Source organism: Heliangelus exortis, chromosome 1 (assembly GCF_036169615.1).
Source record: "Heliangelus exortis chromosome 1, bHelExo1.hap1, whole genome shotgun sequence".
Classification (NCBI taxonomy): Eukaryota; Metazoa; Chordata; class Aves; order Apodiformes; family Trochilidae; genus Heliangelus; species Heliangelus exortis.
In genome coordinates this window covers 8,836,883-8,857,680 of record NC_092422.1, presented here as the reverse complement: position 1 = coordinate 8,857,680, position 20,798 = coordinate 8,836,883, and the positions used below count along the sequence as shown (strand labels likewise).

General features: G+C 40.5%; 1 protein-coding gene across 5 annotated transcripts in view; it reads left to right on the top strand.

Annotated features, from left to right (window-relative positions):
• Nucleotides 1-3,170, top strand: part of NOX4 (NADPH oxidase 4) — a 102,300-nt gene extending 99,130 nt beyond the window's left edge. For all 5 annotated transcript variants that reach the window (XM_071733459.1, XM_071733468.1, XM_071733485.1 and 2 more), the window contains one exon: nt 3,048-3,170. In XM_071733459.1, the coding sequence (XP_071589560.1) occupies nt 3,048-3,168 (121 nt within the window). In that variant the 3' untranslated portion in view covers nt 3,169-3,170. The remainder of the gene's footprint in view (nt 1-3,047) is intronic.
• The last annotated feature ends 17,628 nt before the right edge of the window (nt 3,171-20,798 follow it).

Below are 20,798 nucleotides of genomic sequence, written 5' to 3'. Positions count from 1 at the left end.
TCCACTTTTTATCTTGTGATTTTAGTAAAAGCTGCACACAAATAAGCATGCAGCTAGCAAATCTCTCATCGGTTTAGCCATCAGATTGGTCTGGGGTTTGTGACTTAGTGCTGTTGTTGCTGTTTGGGTCCGAAGTAAGCAAAGTGTCTCAGCTCTGCCAGACCTTCGGAGCATGACATGGGACAAGCATCAGGTTCCTGTCCTTCTTCTGGGCTAAGAGGAGCAGACGTGTGCCACCTGCTGTTGGTATTTTATATGACATCCACAGTCCCAAAGATACGCATTGTAACGATTTATATAATAAATGATTTTCTTGGTTTTCCTACTCTTTCTTTGGGGACCCTGCAGCAGTCTTGTTCCCATTCAGTTGTCTCCTAGTTGAAAATCTTACACCATGCCTTGGCTCAGTTTTGCTTTGTACAAATGGAATCTGACCTAGAAAAATGCATTAATATCTGTAGGAGAGGAAGGTGTGGAGCACCATACTGTAAATTTTTTGCACTGTAAAGAAGAAATCTCTCTCTAGGAATGAAAATGGGATTTAAAATTGGAACATTTCAAATCCTGATTCTGTCCTCTCTAGGTTGTAAAGTATTTCACCTCTCCATCACCTCTTGCTGTTCATAAAATGAATGTAAGAAGACATGCTGACCTACTCATCCCATAGGAACACTGAAGAGTTACTTGCTTAGTGCTCTGAATGAGTAAATCTTATATTAATGGTCATAATTGTTACAAAGAATGTCCTATAACACAGTTTCTCTAATTGTAAACATGTTAGTGGTATTTAAAAGCTTTTCAGATATTATGCCTCATCTATACTATCTGTTTTCATGTGAGTAACAAGGTCAGCCATTGTTCCAAACAAGTGATAAGCAATTAAAGTCCATCTGCTTAGGGTAGTAGTGTGATTCTCCATGTAGTAGCTGCTTTCAGCTTGCTTGTTTCACAGCAACAGGACAAGAGCCAAGCAAGGTGGCAGGAAAGGGTGTGCAAGCAGGGTAGTAGGGGATATAGGTAAGGGAGGACATGGGGTGTGAGCTGTGGGGAGGTAAGTGATATGTGGAAGGATGTCCAAAGTAGATGCTGATAGTGGGTAGCCCAGGAGGGAAGTCTGAGAGCCTCTGTCTCTCCTCATGGGGCAGTATCTCAGTGAGGTTTCAGGAGACCGCCTTAGTCAGCCACAGGTCTCTTGTATGACCTTAGGAAACCATTTAACCTTTCTGTGATACTGCTAACAAGCCAAAAATTCCATGAAGGACATTGCTGGGGTACGAATACATTTGTAGTGTGTGCTGCTTAGACATGTCTGTGCTTTGAGGGCTGTATGTATGTGTAAAGAAGGGGAGAGGAACAGATTAACTCTTTGGGGTTTATTTATCTGTTTTCCATATTAACTAGGCTAAGGAAAACAAACATTAATTGTCTCAATTAAATACACAGTAGAAGACAGTTTCTTGCTGGCAGCTCATACATTCTTTTTTCTTCACTGTGCACAGATTAGAGGGTGCTCAGATACTGCAAGTGCTGAGGAATCTTATTTAAAAGCAACAAGAGATAGCATTCTCATAATTTTTGTAAATCCAGGCATCAACACCACACACACCAGTTGCAACTGAAAGGAGCACTTCCAGGACAGGAAAGTTTATTAGTTATATATACATCAGGGTGAGAAATGCATGAGTTATTAATATTTACCAGGGACTGATAGGAGAGATGATGTAACTGAAGGCAGAGTCAGTGTTGTAAGGTGCCTGCACAAAGGCACTATTGTAATTACCTGCATAATGTTGTGATACATTCTGATACTTGAGGTCCCAGTTGTGCCATGCCAGTGCTGCTGTGTGGTGGTACAGTGGGCACTGCTCTGCTGCTTCAGTGGCTGCCTAACACCAGGCACCTTCACTTGGCAGTATGCAGCAAAGATTTCTTGTTACTTTTGTTAGTTCCTTTTTCTCATCAAACACATACACAGTTTTAAATTGGGCATTTGCTTATGTGGCATGTACTAAGATATTTTATAATAAATAGTGACTAGAGAAAATACTGAAACAGTCCTGGAGGTGGGGACCAGAATTCAAGTCTGCAGCCTCAGTGAGTGCCATTTATCACCATAGTTAGAGCTGTGTTCCCTCTTGTGTGCTGTTGCTCCATCACAGTAAGTCTTTAAGATTTTTCTTTGCAGTGGCAGAATTTCAGCAGGAAGATGAACAACTTTTGGATTTTTTTTTTTTTCATGATATAGAGGAGACAGCACTGGAACCTCTTTCCCTGCTCCTTCCTTTCCCTTATTATTTTTCAAAAAAAAGGAGATGGTGAATATCATGAATGGCTCAGTCCTGCTGTTGTGGATGTGCCCTATTCTGATACAGGCTACTGCTTTAAGCCCTTGGCTGCTCTGTGACCAGGAGCCTGATGTGAATCCTGTGTTTAAGGTGATCAGAGACCAAATAGCTGTTGTCTGTGGTGTAGTGTGAAAAAGTCATCTTAACTAATGAACCCAGGTTGATGAACAAGGTGCAATATTCTGTGTTCAAGGCTGAAGGAAAGATTGCATGCTAATGTGAAACTAAAGCAGTGAAATTATTCTGCTGCTGCCAGAAATAATCATGGGTTAGTAGTGCATTGTTTTCATTAATGTAACCAATCACTGTTAGTGACTAGATCTCCTGCTGGTGTAGATCACGAGTTACACTAACGAAGTAATTTTTAACAAAAAATGACTGATTATGGAAAAAAAGAGAGTGTTAAGTAGTAATTTTTCATCACTTTCTGTGTTGAGACTAAGATGAGGTACTTTTTTCTAAGAATTGTCCTAGTCAAATAAGTAATAGGGCTGGTTGGGGAGATACTTCTAGAGACCTAGTGGCTTCAGTAAGTCTAACTACCTGATCTTGTGATCTGTTTTCACCTTAAAATCTATACATAACTGGCTTATGTATAACAGTGAGGCCAGAATCTAATTGTATCTTTAGAAGTTACTGCTTATTTGCAATGTCATAACTTTCTCTCTTTTTTTTTTTTTTTTTTTTTTTTTTTTCCAACAGGAAGACAATTGGAGTTTTCTGTTGTGGACCAAACAAAATGTCTAAGATACTTCATAAAATGAGCAACAGCAGCAACTCTTATGGGACGAGGTTTGAGTATAATAAAGAATCCTTCAGCTGAAAGTCTGTTGGACTGGCAAGACTCTCTAGAAGATAAAAGTGCAATTTTTTCTTTGTACAACTTAAATTTCAGCTGTGGTTTAAACAGACAGAAATGTACCAAAGAATAGCACAGATTTTCTTATTTATGATTATTTAAGACTTTGGAAAACGAGTATACCAACAAATAATAAGTGCTTATCCTCAGAGCTAAAGGCACTCACACAATATTTGTGGCAGAGGTGATTCTTTGGAGTTGCTTCTGTTAATTAAAAAGTACAGAAGCTTGGGAGAGACACAGTTGCTTTAAAAGCTGATGTACGAAGAATTCGTGGAACATTTCAACTTCTTCCACTTCAGTCCTCTGGAGCTGGATCACTGTACCAGACCAGGCTAATCCAGATGATAAAACAGTGTATTCAAAGAGCTATTGCTTTTGTTAGTATACAGATCTCATGCCTTTGGGGTGGAGACTTTCCTTAGTAGAGATTTTATGCATTGCAGAATTGGGGTTCTGTATTTAAAATACAGAGTGCTCACTTTCTCTATCCTGCTTCTGTACTGGGTGTGAATATTCCCTCTGTGAAAGGAAAAGGGGTGGAATACAGAGAAAGGTGTAAGTTAAACTATGGAAAACTGAGCACAACTGTGTAGCACCTGTCTGCAAACTCTGCTGGGATGTAAATCATAGCCTCTGACACAGACATCTGTACATGGAGAACTCTCTATCTTGCACTGATTCAGCATTCAGTGAGTTTTCAAAACAAGTGTGATGTATGCAGCTGGGAAGGAGGAGTGAGAAAAGCAATTAATGGACCAGATGCCATATGATGTTTTATTATATCACACACTTAATGTGCAAGTTTCACTCACTGTGCACTCACATGCCCTGAATGTCAAATATTTCATGCATTCAGATGCTCTTAATGATTATTTCACAACACAATTGAATTGAAATTTAATTTTAGGAGTCCCAGAGTATGTTTCATTGACTGTGATCCTTTTGAGAACCTTCCTTGGAGTCACACTTGTTTACACTGATGTCACTGAAAGCAGGATCAGGACAGACCTACAGCAGAGTAAGAATGAAGCCTTCATTACTGTGTATTCTTGCATCATGTGTTCAGATAGAAGCTTTGCAGGAGCTGCAGCATGGTTTCATTATGTTTTGAAAGGGAGGAGCTGAAACATCCAAATTCAACCTCCCTTTCTCTTCTCCTTTTCACAGCTGTTCTCCTGTCTGCTCATTGTTGTTGTGGAAGGGCTAGAAATCAAAACAGGCACTTGAAAATTTTTGATTTTGAGAAGCAACTTTTTTTCCTCCATGCAATAGTCAATCCAACTTCATTTATTTCTTATTTACTCCTTTTACCTTATTTTGCTGAGAAGACATATAAGCAGGGATCAAGCACTCAGCTGGCTTAAATAGGCATCATTCTAGAGCATCTTAATAGAGCAACACCACTTTACACTTGCTGAAAACCTGTCTCTTAGTCTCCAGCAGCAGCTTGGAGCAATACCCTGTGGTGTTTGCAGCATCTTCAGACGTATAATGGCTCAGAATGTCTTATGCCTGTGGTTCACCTATGTTCAGCACAGTGGATTTGATTCAATTTATGACTTTCCAATTAATATCTTTTTTACTTTAGCAGGAAAGACACTAATTTCCAGCTCACAACACAAACACTGTACAGGGGTCTACAGGTATTAGTATCAGTGTTCCAAGGGAAATGTTTTTCAAGGAGGTGGTGTGTAGGCATGTTGTATGTGTAACTAGTGAAAATGAGTCTGGTCTTTGCCTTGGCAGCTTCTGCTCAGGAGTTGCCCACAGTGGAGCAGCAGGGTGGAGGAGCAGCAGAAAAGCCATGTAAGGACATTTTTCCTCAGTGTCTGGACTTTGCACTGAAGTTTTTACCTCTGGCTCTTCCCTGTTTGAAATTCAAGGGAAAAGGAAAGAGCCGTAGATGGACATATTCCTACTGATGAGAATTCTTAAAGTAGCCTAGAGGAGAGAGAAGCCAAAATAGAAATGCAGTGTGAGCCTACATTGCTGCTATTGATTTTTTTTTTTTTCTTTTTTTTGAGGCTGGAAAGATCATTATTTTCCCACTGGATCTTATTCACCCATCACTGTAAAATTGGAGGTATGCAGAAAAGGATTAGATTCTTTTTAATCATTAACATTTCTTTCTTATACTTCCTGCATTAGTTTTAAAATAAATATAACACCGGTGGCAAAACACATGGAGATTGGGTATTGCAGATACTGCAGGCTTTTTTGTTTGCTGGCAGTTAGCTTAAAGTATGATAAGTATGACTGAAATCATCACTGCATCTATTAACCACAACAGACCATGATCTTTTTCCTCTTGCTTAAGGATCTAGTATCTAATGGATTTTAAGTATGGTTTAGAGTAATCTAGTCCCAATGTTATCTGTGATTTCACATCTCCTGATAGATATCAGTTCTATTACCATATAACAAGCACCTGGTTTTTTAGTTAGCTGTGTGCTAAAACAGATTATGTTTTCTGGTTCAGCTACTATATAGGTAGCACTTTATAATTAAAATATAATACTAGTACTGTGCTCTTGATCTGCATTCTAGCAGGACCTTATGGCGCACGTGGGCATGCTAAATGCCTGTTGTTGCATCAGGCAGTGCTGTCAGAGCAAGCTGCAAGCAGAACCAGGGTCTCTTCTGCCTCTGACTGCCTTTGTCCTGTACTAACCTCAGCTGACCCATTTGCAAGCAGGCTTGGGACTGTCTATCTTTCTGGAGTGTTGTGAGGCTTAATTAATGTTTCAGGATCACTTCGGTGCACCTGTAGTGAAAGGGTCTGTCTAATTTCTGTGCAACTGTATTTGTCTCTTATTTTGTGTAAAGCTTTACATGATCAAGCCTCTTGGTTGCTTATATGGGTAATTTCTGGACCAGGTGGGCATGATTTTCAGGAGAGGCTAAAAGCCTCTCTTTTCCTTTTCCTTGAGCTATGCATTTTAGAGGGGCAAAAGGTTTAAGGGTTACTGTCTTGGCTTCAGGAGTGGCAGGTATTATGATAAACATGATCTTTCTACAGGCTGAATTGTCCTTGCTACTTCTGAGTGTGCCTCCAGCTTGGAAAACTGAGCCAAGCCCTCTTTTAAATTCCATATTTTCTTTTGGTCTGTAAGCCAAGCGTAAATGAAAATATAACTCAGTGCCAAGCAAGTAAGTGAAGGCTGACAGCACTTAATTCCACGTTTACAGATCAACTGGATTTACATAATTTAATGTCTCTTCATGCTTTAAACTGAGTCCTGTAAGTGGGTCTGTCATAAGTGTCCTGCAGTCAGGGGAAGGATCCCACCATGTATTCTGCCATTTCTCTCTCAGTCTGTCACAAAACTGCAGACCTCCCAGTGTTTGCTCAGCAGAAACTTTATGTTTTATTCATCATAAATGTTTCAGGACTTTTCTTTAAAACAGAAGTGCTTTCCTGCCGCGACAGTAACCAAGCTTTTTCTTTGCAATGGGAATCTAACCCTCCTCCAGCAGTTTGAGACTCAGGTCTTTACACAGGCAACACCTGGACTGATCACATTTACCCAAGAAATCTTCTTTCCATAGCACTGAGGTTACTTGTGTGAGTAAATGCCATAACAAGGGACTGCAGAGGTGAGCCCTGATGGAGCATGGGAAGGTGTGAGGAGGACTGACCTTCACCTCTGAAGTCTGCAGGACAGCTCATCCCTCCATGATTATTCCAACACTGAGCTTGGAGCAACACTTTTCTATTTCAGCATCTGGTACTGATAGCATGTGAGTTCTTCCTTGGTCTTTTATCTGCTCTTCTAGGAGACAGTACTGAAAAGACTCTGAGAGATCACTATTACAGCCTTGAACATGAACTGGGGAGAGGACACCCGTGCATACCACAGATGCCTAGCTGGTGCCTGCACTGCTTAAGGTAGAAAGTGTGAGCCAAATCCATTTTTCTGCAAAAATGCCAGTTGTTTTGCTACAACAAACTACAGAACAGTTGCTTTAAAGAGAAATGAGATAAGCCCTCTCTCTGTTTGAAGACGCCTGCCCACACAAGCCTGATGTGAAGACATTTATGAAAGCACTGTGCATATTCAGCTTGCACTACATCCTGAGCACAGACTTACTCCCTCAGCACTGAATCCCCCTCAATTTCCTTGGTTGCAAGTCTTTTGTTAGCAGCCATGCCTTGCAGTTGAGAAAAGTGCTACATATATGTGCATCTGTGCACAGAGACTGATACAAGCACAGAGCAAGCAACCTGCAAGCATCCCTTGCAGCCACTGCAAGCAACTCCAGAGTCGGCCCTTTCCTTCTCATTCTTCTAACATTTCAGTGAGAAAGTGATTGGGACCCAGCTGAGAAAGGGCAGATAATATGAGTAGCAGATCAGATGTGTTGGGAACAGTAATTCAGCTCTAACAGCCTAACAACAGAGAAGTAATGATTTGCTTTTAGAACAGCAGCCTAAGAGAAAAGCCTCCACTCAACACTAACGCACCAGGTTATAGTTTCAAACAACAAGACATTTCTTAGAGAAGCAGGCAGGAGGCTAACTAAGTCATTGCCTTTAGCAGTTCAAGCCTTGTAAGTCAGAGAACAGTCATAGTTATTAAAATGCAGTGTTTACTTGTTTAAAAAATAAAGGGCTTCTAGGGAGATTAATTTTCACTTCAGCCTGGCAGTCATTTCATAAACATGCCACTGTGATTCAAGACAAGCTGGAACTGTTCTTTTCTGTACTCTGCATCTGATTTTTCTGAAGATTTCCCACTCCCCACAAGTAAAATGAGCTTTTATTGTTTTAACAAAATAGGATTTAACAGCAAAGTTTAATCAAAATGCCACTGGTGTACGTGCTGAGCTGAGCTTTTCTGCAATGAATGTACATTTTTCAGGGATATATATATATAATGCAGCTGACAACTCAGCTCTGCACGGGGATTTGGGATTTGCATTGTCTCTGCTGCTGGTGTATTTCATTAAGGCCACTGTAGTGATGCACTGGTAAACTCGTGGAGCTGAAATGAGACTCTTCATTCTCATAAAGAGCCTGATATTTTAGTGTCTGTCCTAAGCATAGTAAATCCCATGAACTCTGGAATTTCCTTTTCAGGTACAGTAGGTTAATGAACCAGCATCTTTTAGGGTTGCAACCTGAGTCCTCTGCTGACTGTTGTATAACAAATGCTGTTGGACAAAGGTGTTGTGCAACAAATGCTACTCCTTAAGGGGCTGGATGAGTACATGTTAAGTTCTAATATTCTGCTAGTTGTGTCACCATGTAAGAGGGATGGGACTTGTTTGGTACCATGGAATGCAGTGCATTTCCTCTGAGGTTATGAATATCTCCAAACTTGCATTGGTTGTTCAAAGTTTGCCATGCCTGAAGTGTTACATGCTACTCATCCCAATAGTAGATTGCCTCTTAACAAAGCCCTTGGATTTCTGAGGATGTCAGACTTTGCAAAACTTACTTACATGGTGTCTGCTTCCTCCTGGAAAGAGCTTGTCATCCCATAGTCCAAAATCTGCAATTTCTTCCTAATGATCTGTACAGTTACACCAGGAGGGGGAAGCCAAGAGTTACCATCAACTGGGGAGAAAACCAAGGAGGGCAGGAGAACATGATGAAAGCCAGAAGTGAGCAAGATGAAAAATCTGGAACCTGGGAGCAAAGGGGAAGAAGTGAGACATTTTTCTTGGCTGATACTCTCAACACATTACAGGCAAGCTCCATTATCTGGATGTGGATACAAAGTCTCCCGGGGGGTTGAGAACTAATATATGCAAATACATTGCCTTTCTCTGCACAGCTCAGTGCTAAGGCATGTAAGAAAACTAGTACATTTTAGTAAGCATCTTGGAAATAAGCAATTTGTTTGAAATAAGCCCACTATGCACTCCTTCCATTTAATCTGTTTCAAAAAATCATCTATGTCTGTTTCTCAGCTTTGGGTTTGGGAATGGCTTTACCTGGTGACTCTTCTTCACCAAAATACTGGAGTGTATAGTTCTCTCTGATAGCTCTAAGTAGCTTTGACAGTTGACTAAATAAATTCTGTGTTCATTGCTGCTGACCTTAGGTAAGGACAGCCTTAAGGATGAGAAGCAGTGTTACATAAATGTCTAGTGTACATAGCAACACTGAGAAGAGAGATGCTGCTGCATTGCTTTTGGTGCTGCACCAGTCACACATTAAAATTCTGTCATTGCAAGGTTGCGTTGCTCATCTCATACTCTGCAACCCTGGGGAAGAAATTTGGATGAAAGGTGGGGGAGGAATAGCAAAACCTTCCTCCTTGTGCTGTAACCAAGAATATATTCATTGGCAGCAGAGAATTTTTAAAATTTTTTTTCAAAAGACCATGTTGTTTCTTTTTTTGGGGATAACAGGTTCTCTCCTGGTCGTGTGTTTGCTTGTTAGAAATATAACACAGTGATAACAGGTTGCTTCTGAATTGAGTAAATAATGCCTCTGAGTCTTTTCTTCTCCCTCTAATAATCTCAGAGAATTGCAAAATACCAGAGAGCACATGGAGTCAACTTTGTCTGAAGTTGTCCTCAGTGCAGCTTGGTTGGGAATGCTGCACAGAAACTCTGCAAGCTGCTGGGAAGCAGCAAGGTCTAAAGCAAAAAGGAAAACAAATGTTTTAAGGAGAAACATAGCAGTGATACATGATTTGTAGTCAGAAGCAGGCCATGTCAGATCATCTTTGAGTGGTGCTGAGTCAGAGCCTACCCAAAGGTACATTTTGGCACCAGGGAAAGTTGAGGGCTTTTGGATTGAATCTGCAATGTGAGATGGTAACAGGTTTAAATACAGCCAGGTGAGCCTTACTTCCCAGCTTGAAGCTCAGACCTGTCATATACGAGGGTGAATTGTGTAGACAACGAGCTGGTCTGACTGTTGTGAGCAGTCTCAGTTTTGTGGTTAGCTGAGGGCATGGGTATACCCTTTGTATTTCTGTAGTTTTGTAGGAGTATGTTGTTCAGAGGCTGAGCAGCAGGGTATGTTTTTTCACTTTATTAAATATTTGAAAATGGGTACTGTCCAGAACAGATGAGGATGATGAACACCATCTTCCTCCAAGAGCTCAAAATACCCTGCCCGTATTTGCACTAGGGTTTGCAAGGAATAAATAGGAAAAAAATATAAGCTCTGTGTTTTTCCTTTACTGTGTCAGAACAACATAAATAACTGGTAAAAAATGTTTTATAAGAATGTGAAGATTCACCTGTGGCATTATTCTTTTTGATTGCTTCAATGCTTGTATCTGCTTGATATATGCTTTTTGAGAAAAACATCCCCAAGCAGAGCTAAATATGTGGCTGAGATGCAACTTGGCAAAAGGTCTCTACCTGATGGTGAACTATCATTGTCAGCTGGAGCTGGATGAGTGTCAGTCTGCTCCCTCTCTATGCAAGATTGTGTAAAGAGGCTTCTTCCTCCCTCTGTGTCCTCTAACTCAGGAAAATGCCACTTTGGGACATGCAGAGATCCTCAGTTTTGATCATAGCATGCACCAGCCTTTATAACTCTTCTGATGTTTGCAAACCAGTGGGAGTCTTGTAGTCATTCTGATGAGCTTTAAGAACGCTATGGGCTGCAGGATCCTAGTCCTGCAGATGGTTTTTACAATGAGGGGAGGGGCAGTTCCACAAGAACAGCTGTATAGAATAGGGGGAAAACTCATAATAGGTTGAGAATCAGGGATTTGGTTCTGTGAGTCAGATCATTTGTGGCCAACACTAAAATTGTCATGTTCTTGCTTTCACGTATAAGTGTTTCAGGAACAGTGAGCAGTGATGGAAAGGGTTGCTTATTTCAATTACATTCTCCATTTCCATACAGGCCTTAGTTTATCAGCTACATATAAATTCCTCCTTTCTCTGATTAAATATTTCCTCTCCTGGTTTCTTTGCTTCAGGGAGCCTGAGAGCTCATTGTTTATAAAGGGAAAGAGGAAAGATTGTGCTGTCAAGCAGATAACTCCCTTCACATGTGTTCTGCTCTGCATCATTAGAAGGAGGCACTGATGCTGCTGTGAGTGCACAAAGACAGAGCTTTCACTGCGATTCAGATGTGACCAAGAGCCTCTTCAAGGATTCATATGGTGATGAAGCTCTGGGCTTATTACTTAGCTTTTTTTTGAAACAAGAAACCTAAGCACATACATGACAGGTTGTGAAACCCTTAATCCTGTTGAGATTTCTTCTCCCTGTGTTCCTTCAAATCAATTACAAGAAGAAATTTGATGTAACACATTTAGATAAGAAATAGTTCCCTTGATCTGTGATAGTTTAGAAGAAAATTCAGTTGTGACATTTTTTCCTCAAACTGATGGCCAAAGAGATTTTTTGATGGAGCCAGCTATAGTAGTTTCATAATGTGCATAAGTTTCTTGGTTTTGTTGCTTTGTTTATTTTTTACAAATTCTGTGGATTTATATTGTTTGTATAAATATATTTTCATTTCAGAACCAAAAAGCAGAAAAAAACCCCACAACCAAAACCATATTTTTTTTTTACTTTGGAAATACTAGCATTACCAAATATGTTTAGAAGAGTGGAAACCAGTTGGAAAAAAAAAATATATTTTTTTCTAATGGCAAAGCATTCTTTTTCCTTTCCAACTTTCATTGCTGAAAATACTGTTCAAACTAAGCAATGCTACCACAGACTGAGCCTTGACAAGTGAATATCTTACTTTTAAAGGAGAACATCTCGCCAGGATTGTGGCATCTGAACAATCAAGGCAATGTCTATGGCAGGTTGAGTCTGGGGTTATTTCCTAACTTGAGAACAGAGGCTCAGCCAACTGCTGGGGTCTCAAAGAACTGTGTGTCCTGAGGCAGGGAGCATTTAGCTTGCTTTAGCCACAGCTTATTTTGCCTCATAATGGTTTCTCAGATGATGAGGATATGTAGAGTTAGCAATTATTATGGGAAGGAAGAAGACAAATGATCCATTTTTATCTCACTTTGAAAAGTTATTGGAGGCTCATAAGCCATGTGAGAGTTTCACAGAGTAAATGTCCAGGAACTGGGCACACTGGTTTGAGCATATGAGTGTGGGTATCCTGAAAAGACCATAGCCTGTGATCCCAGTAGTCAAAGCACTTCTTTGAACCAGAGTGCTACCCAGACAGAAAATAATTAGTGAAAATCCAGTCTCAGGAAGATATGAACCTCCAATTAAATTGTTGACATATCTATAATTTGGAAAAGGCAGTAAAATAAGTTCAACTTTTCAATTTTTCTTTCAAGAAATAAGTCTTGGAAGTTATTTCTAGTTAGAATGTATAATTTGATAGCAAAAAAAATCAGTGCCCTGTCTTTTCTTTAGTTGCAAGTCTTGACTTCTTTCACTACTGACAACAGTCTTCCCACACCCTGTCTCGTCCGAAAAGAAATGGGCCAGAAAATTTGTTCTAAATTTCCAATTCTGTATTTATATATTTTTTCCACTAGAGCTGAAGTAAAAATAATGCATTAGAAAGGAAGGCAGCTATTACTTTTTTATCTCTATACAGTGTTCAAGATAACCATTTTGGAAAGTTCTATCCTAAATGTCCACAATTTGGAGCACTCTGTTCTTTTCAGAGATGCCTATTTACATTAAAGTAATTTCAGTCTGTTCTGATGTTTTTATACATCAGGATGTGGTACAATTCTTTGAAGACAAATGTCTGCTTAGTTTCCTAGTGGAACAGAAAACAAAATTTAGTCCTGAACTTTTAATTTCCCGCCGCCCCAGGCTTGACTATAAGAACAAGAAAAGTACTCAGCGGCTTCCTGCCCATAACAAGTCATATTCTTGTCATATGAAACACCCCATTTTGTAGCTTCAGCTTGCTGCCCCCCAGCACAAGAGAGGAACCACGTTTCACTGCCTGGGAGGATTTAACCAGGTCACACTATTAACTGCACGCCACATAAACCTTCACGCAGTAAGCAACACCCTTTCAGTTCTGAAAGTCCCTATCAAATGAAGCAAAGCTCTTACCAGTTAGCTATATAACAAGACAGAGGTAGAACACTGATCATAAAAAACCTGGGTTTTGTTTTCTTCTGTTTTTCCCAAGTTCTTTGCTGTTTTTTTCTTCTCTTCTTCTTAAGTCACGTGCAGATACCTATTCCCATTGTGTCCCTTTCTTAATTTAATAGGTGCAAACAGTTGGCTAAAAAAGAGATCAGATAGGACTAACCCCAGGCTCTGTCCCACCATTTTACAGAGTTTCCTTACAAACCTGTCACTCTGCTTAGGAAGATCAGAGTAACATGAAAAATTCGAGTTAACAGAGATTTTGATACCCAGATGCATTGTTTCTTTCTAAAATCCTTCATTCTTTTTGCCTGTCTGTAAAATGTGGACAGTCGTGCCTGAAAAGAGTTTTATGGATATGCCTGGTAAATAGTCCATGATTTCAAATTTGTTTAAATTTCAAAATTCTGGTTGCAATATGGAAAAGATGGTTCTTTCTAAAAATACTAGGCTGAATTAGCCATTGTATCTTAATTACACTCCTAACAAGGAAAGTATTTGGCTGCTGAGTTCTGTTGCTGTTCGGATGTTATTTTTACATTGTTTTATTAGCAGGACACCCTAATGTGAGTTTATGTCTCTTATTGTATTTGACAAAGCACCATACATTTATACATCATGTAATTATGGCACTGTACTCTCAAAGTATTCACTTTACAGGAAGCTTCATGACTTTGGAATAAACAACCATTCTAAGACTGAGTAAAACATGGTTGAGTTGCTGTCTGTGACCTGGTTTTAATTAACAACATACTGCTTTAATTGTGGAAGCATTGTGTGTGTGCATATGTGTGTATGTATTACTACTGGCAGCACAAGCTGGAATTTCACTGCTTAAGCAGTGGCTGTAGCACTGAGATGCCCTAAACAATCCACACAGGGTTGGCAGATATGCTGCAGAGGACCCTCTGGAATGACAAGCAGGGAGCTGGGTGGGATACCCAAAATACCAACATTGTTGTAGGGCCCCTTGATTAGCCACTCAGGATCCTTTTCTGAACACACATACTTACTCCATATACCACCCAGTTCTGGGTCAGGCTAAGATGAAGTTAATTTTCCCCAGCCCTAGTAGTCCTGTGCTTTGTACTGGTGACTAGAAAGGTATTGATAACACACCAGTGGTTTTTTGCTACTGCTGAGCACTGTTGTCACAGCATCAAGGCTGTTTCTCCTACATTTCCCCTCACCAGTAAGCTGGGGGTGGGCAAGACCTTGGGAGGGGACATATCCAGGATAGCTGACCAAACTGACCATTCCATACCATATGATGTCTGCTCAGCAATAAAAGCTAAGAAACAAGGGGAAGAATGGGAGGGCATTTGTTATTTCTGACATCTGTCTTCTGGAGCAACCACTATGTGCACTGAAGCCCTGCTTCTCAGGAAGTGTTTGGACATCACTTGCTGATGGGAAGTGGGGAATAAATCCTTTGTTTTCCTTTGCTTCCATGCACATTCTTTATGTTGACACATGAGTTTTTTCTCATCTTACTTTGTCCTCCTCCCATCCTGCTGAGGAGAGTGATAGAGCAGCTTGGGGAGTACCTGACATCCAGCCAAGGTCAACCCGCCACACACCCCTTGAAATTTCTGATAAATCCAGGCCATTCATAATTAAGGACTGTGCCCAATATAGTTTTGTATCTGCAGTTATGAGACCAGTTCAGAAGCAGAATATAGCATTTCATTTTCATATACAGTTATCATACCACTGCAAATTAGAAAAACATGAGTATTCTGTGCTCTGCATGTCCTTATTTAGAGCACAGTGCCAACAGAAAACAGCACCTGCTGACCCTAACACATCAAAATCAATGATGTACAAAGTTGTCTCCCACACTAGAAGTATGTAATAATCTTTCCCATTAAAGATGAACACTTGAGAACCTGACTGAGGGGAACATGGTCTGGGCATTTGCTTTCATCTGATCACTCTGGTAAAGTAACTCACAGTGTGTTTTATTTGAAGCACCTGCTCAGACTGTACTGCTCTGGATTGATCTTAATGAGAGCAGATAATGTATTGTGATCTTCCAGACATTGCTGATTCTAGGTCAAATCTGAAACAATTATATTAAAATTCACAATCCACTTCCCAGTAATATGGTTGGGGTCTTTTTGCTTGGCAGCTGTCCACCTAATCAAGAAGATTACATGTGAAGCATGGATTAATTAGAATCCATAATCAATTTCAAGGCTGTAGGTTTTGCTTCCTCATTCCAGAGTGGTGTTGATATAATGGTGAAATACGTATCATCTATTCAGAATGAGGAGTTTAACTTCAGCTAGAGAAAAAAAAAAAAAAAAAGAAAGAAAAAAGAACAAACCTGTATATTCCTTCTCCATTATTTTTAGTTGTTAGGTTAAAAATATGTATAGGAAGTTAATGTCTCTACTTCAGAGAAGTTCCTGAGCTGTGGAAATGTAAAAGGTGTTTAAATAAACACAGGGTCAGTGACACATTGGGCAGAGCTATCAGAGGAAAAATTGATACCTTCTAATATTGTTGCATTGTTTTTCATTAAGCAGAATATCCTTTCTCAAAGGATAACAAACTCACTTTCCCCTGGCCAAGTAATGAGGTTTGGCAAAATGTGTTTTGGCTCTTGAACTTTGATTTTTTTGTCTGATATTTGAAGATTTTTTAATGGGAAAAAATACATTTCACAAATGCATGTGATAAATCTCACTGTTCATACAAGAGCAGGAGAAGGGGAGCACAAGAATTAGAGAACCTTGTATTTGGACAAAACCTGGCTAAAAATGCTGGAGCAAAAAGGAAACTCCTTACACTGAGCAGCAGGCAAATGATTGCAGTCTGTTGTTTTCCTAGCAGAAGAGATGTCCTAGCATCCTCTTCCCCTCATCAGCACTGTCTGGGCACCACTGATCATGATAAATTCTCAATAACAAGGTGAGCAGAAGGGTAGGCAATGGAAGGCAGAGTCTGCTACTGCTAATGGATGAGCCTTTTTAGAGAGAAGCAGCAACCATGGACTGAGCAGCAGCTGTCTGCCCCATACAGGCACAAGCCTCTCATGGAATTTCAGTTATTTAATGAACCAAAGCTCTTAAAGTAAATTAACAACTTTCTCTCATAATCAGTGGGGAGAAGTAAAAGGGAGAGAAATGAAAGCCTCTGAAGACCTCCAGGGAGATCTGATTTACCTGACTTAGATTTTTGCATTTCAACATACTTTTTTTCAAAAGTTCTTTTTCCCCTCCTTTGATGTTATGGTTAAGTACTTATTTATCCAGAGAATACAGCACATTATGGGCTGCAAATATTGGCACTGGTTAAGTGTGAACTGGCTGCCCTGCCCTAGAACAACTCATCTGTAGAAGCACCTGAAAAGTGAGTTACACAATTGAAACCCTCTGAGGAACATACTTAGGTGGTTCCTTACCCTTTCCTGATACTGAATTCCAGGGTAAAAGGGAAAGGTACCCCACTTCTGGTTCCACCAGCCTCCTGAAAGCTGGGAGTATCTGTGTAGTCCAGCCTTTTTGACTGCATGGAACCTGATGCTAAGCCTTAAATGTGCTTTACAGCTACATGGATCTTACAGAAGGGCTGAAGAGTGGCACATCAGAATGATTTCTAATCAATGTAACTAGAATTGTTTCTCCTGAAAACCCATCATCATTTTTGTGTGTCAGCTAAATTAAAATCATCTGCACTTCTCATTAATTTTCCTTTTCCATCTCCTCACAAATTTAATTCTCATTAATTTAATGGCTCCATGTTTTATCGTTACTCTTTCTGCTGTCTTGTTTAGCATATGTGTGAGCATTAGACTGAGCTTAATAACAGTGATCTAAAATTGTTCTTTGTTGAGTGATGACTGATGGTCTGAATAACCAACAACTTGTCCTGTCTCCCTTCCCAAAAATGTTCTTTTGGTTTTCCTGAAAATCAATTCTGTTAGCCCAAAGTTTCTGACCTCTCTACAAATTAATTTTCCAAATGAGCCTTCCTGTAGCTTTTTACATCAGTATGTCTCCTTGTAGGAGAATGTCATTGTAATTATAGTGACTGCAATAATTCCTCTATCATCTTTATCTTGACCTCTAAACACAATTTCTAAAGTGACAGACATCCTGCAGACATCCTTGTTGGTGCTCTAGAGTCCCATGGCTCATAGGATGAGACCAGAGGCCATAATTTTTAAGACCTGGTATCTAGGCTTGTGGCTTTAAGCATGCTTGTTCCACTGAAAATGAAAAGTCTTCCTGACTGGAAGTGATCTGATTTTCTGAAGTGACAAGTACCTTTTCTAATAGCAGTAGGGAAGACAGAAATGCCTCGTTTTAATTTAAGCTCTCAAATGAGAGTTGTCCAGAGCCTGATTCTCCCTGAATGTTAATACGAATGTTGATGCTTTGAAAGTCAGCCCTGTGGATTAAATAATTAGGACCACAGGATATAGAATTAAAAGACTGAAATAAAACTTAAACTGGCTTTAAAAGTCCACGATGATGGAACCTGGATTCTCTGGTGGTCTGTATCTTCCATTGTCTCTGTGACATTAATTGACAAGATCAAAGTTAAAACAAATTGCTGCTCTTCTGACTTGTCAAATCATATATTCACTTGTCCTTGATATAAATGTCTGTAATGTTATCCAGATGACAGGTGAGAAGGAAAAAGAATCCTTATAAGGCTGTCTACACACATATACACCTTATATATATACATACACAACACTGTTATGTAGCACCTCTCAGTTGCTATAAGTATATGTATTTTGCTATCAGATAATGGCTACTGTTCTGTCTCTCTGCAATGTGTGTTGTGCTACAGTCAAAAACCATTTTCTCATAATTACACCAATAAATAATTCTTTACACTGGTACTGTCATAATTTTGGTCATTTGATACTATTCCAGCTATCTAACCATGTATATATTTCATCTTATACGAGCAGGTCATCTGACAGCGGAATCAGCCCACAGTAAATTTGGCAGAGCACCATTAATGGACCAGTATTTTCCACACTGCCAATCTCCCAGTAAACTTATGAGAAGACAGTCCTTCAAGTTCTTATTAGCAGATGTTCCTGAAATGTTCAGCTCTGTGATAAAATAGCCATAACATTTTTATAACATTCATGTCTTTGCATGAAGGGGCCACAACCAAAGAACTTAAGCTTCTATCACTTTCTCTCAGAAATATGTTTGTTCGTTTGTTTTTTCTGTGCTGTGTGTGGGCTATTTATAGGTTTCACAAAGGAATGAAGGTGACTAATGGCATTAATGTTGCAAAAAAGCTCATCAGCATCAGTCACCGGTGGAGAAAACCAGAATCTGATTACAAGATGGGTTGTGTTGGTAAGCAAGGGAAGGAAAGCCTGGTGCATGGCTCTGTCTGAAGAGTTAAGAGGCTCTGCAGACTATTTGCCTTATAATATTTATTACACTGTTGTCAGAAGTGCTTGTAAAGATGTACAGAAGTTTTAAACTGTAGCACAATGAAATGATTGTGCTTAAATACTCCAAGAAACAATTCAAGGCAGAAACATTTTAACATTGTTATGATTGCAAAGAAATGTGTGAAAATTTGTCTAGAACCTGATCGACCTGAAAATTCCTTATTTGCTTATTATTGTCTAAGCATGTTTATTTTACTTGAAAATTATGAGGAAAAACAGGTGTTTTTATAAATCCAAGTCATTTTAAAATCTTTATGATTGTCCTAGTTTGAGAGGACAATACCAAACTGAAGTGGAACATTTACACACAATCCACCCCTTCACAATTATAAAAACCAAAATCCTGCACAATCAATCTATTCACTAACATTGTCCAGTCTATGTTTTGCTCTTTGCCACTCCTTGTCTCCTGGCTGGCTCACCAAAAATGTCACAGTTTAGGTCCAGTTGGTACCAATCAGGCCTTGGCTCACTCACCCCCCCACCCCCACTGCAGGACAGGGAGGAGAAAATCCACCCAAAGGCTCCTTAATTGAGACAAGGACAGGGAAGTTTTCATTCCTCAATTGCAGTAACAGGCAAAAAACCAGACAGGTTCAACTTGGGAAGGAAAAAAACCTAATTTAATCTACATGGAGAAAGAGAAAATATGAACAGATCTTAATACCTTACCTCCCCACCCCTCTCTTCTTCCCAGGCCTGGATTGCTCCCCTCCTGTCTCCCCCTCAGGGCACAGGGAAGGGGTAGGGGGGCTTAGGGTCCATTCCCCACATGGTGTTTCTGCTGCTCCTTCCTCCTCAGGGGGAGGACTCCTCGCATTTTTCCTCTGTTCCAATGCAGAGTCCTTCTTATAGGTGAGAGTCCTTCACAAACCCCTCTGACCTGAGTCCCTCCCACCAGGTGCAGTCCCTCAGGATCTGGGCTGCCCACAGACCCCTGGCACAGGGTCTTCCACAGCTGCAGAGCCTCATCTGCCCCCTCTGTGATCCCACAAAGGCTGCAGCTTCATTTCTGCCTGCCTGTGACACTTCAGGGGCTACAAATCCACATTTACCCCACTGTGCTCCTTCAAGGACAGCTTCACCATGCTCCTCCATGGATTACAGGGGGACAGCTGCAATCTCACCATGGGCTGCAGGAAAATCTCTGCTTGGGGACCTTTCCCCCTCCTTCTTCACTGACCTTGGTGTCTTTTCTGTATCTTTTTTCTCACACCTCCTCCTCTCCTCTGCTCTGCAGGTCTCTTTTTTTACATTTTTGCAGTTTCGCTTCCCCTTTCTTGAACCTGCTATTTGTAGAGGCACATCCAGCTTTCCATATCTGCTCAGCCTTGGCCAGAGGCAGGGACAGGATTGGAATCAGGGGAGGTTCCATCATCTTTTCTCAGGAGCCACCTCTGTGGCCCTCCCAGTTCCAAAACACCACTGCACTAACCCAAGACAATGAATCTCTCAGACACCACCCCATGGGCTGTTTTGCAGTGGCATCACCATACCAGCCTCAATAATGGGTGTTATGGCCTGGTGTAATATTAAAATTTATTTTTGTTTTGGATCTGCGAAACAAAGTCCAATCATAGAGATGGTTGGGTGCAAGCAGATTTCATTTGACAATTGGTGCAGACAAAATATAGAAACTGGCAAAAGAGGGAGAGAGGAAAAGAACATATAAGAGAGAGAAAAAGTGGTAAGGAAGTGGTAAGAAAAATGAGAGAGAAAAGTGGAAAAATAAAGGGTAAGAAAGTGGTAAGAATGAGAGAGACAGAGAGAGTCACCACCAGGGGTCCAGCTGCCCTGTGAGGTTCTTCAGGATGACGCTGATTCTGGACAGGGTCTGGTGCAGAAATGATGGTGGGTCAAGAGATGACAACAGCCATAGCATGGACAGCCATATTATACCCTGAGTTCCTTTTGTTCCAAAAGTGCAGCTGTCGGTCAGCCAGGTTTGTTAGAAGACAGGCTGCCTGGAGGAGAGCAGAAGGGTGTAGCCCTCCACCCATTCATCAGTTCTTCTCTTCTTCCAGGTGCCATTCCTCCTCTGTTCCATCCACTTTAGCCAGGTACATAATCGTGCCTCCAGGGGCATCCCAGCATTGAAGGCTGGCCCTCAGGTCACCAGTTCTTATCTTCTTCCAGGCCCCTCCTC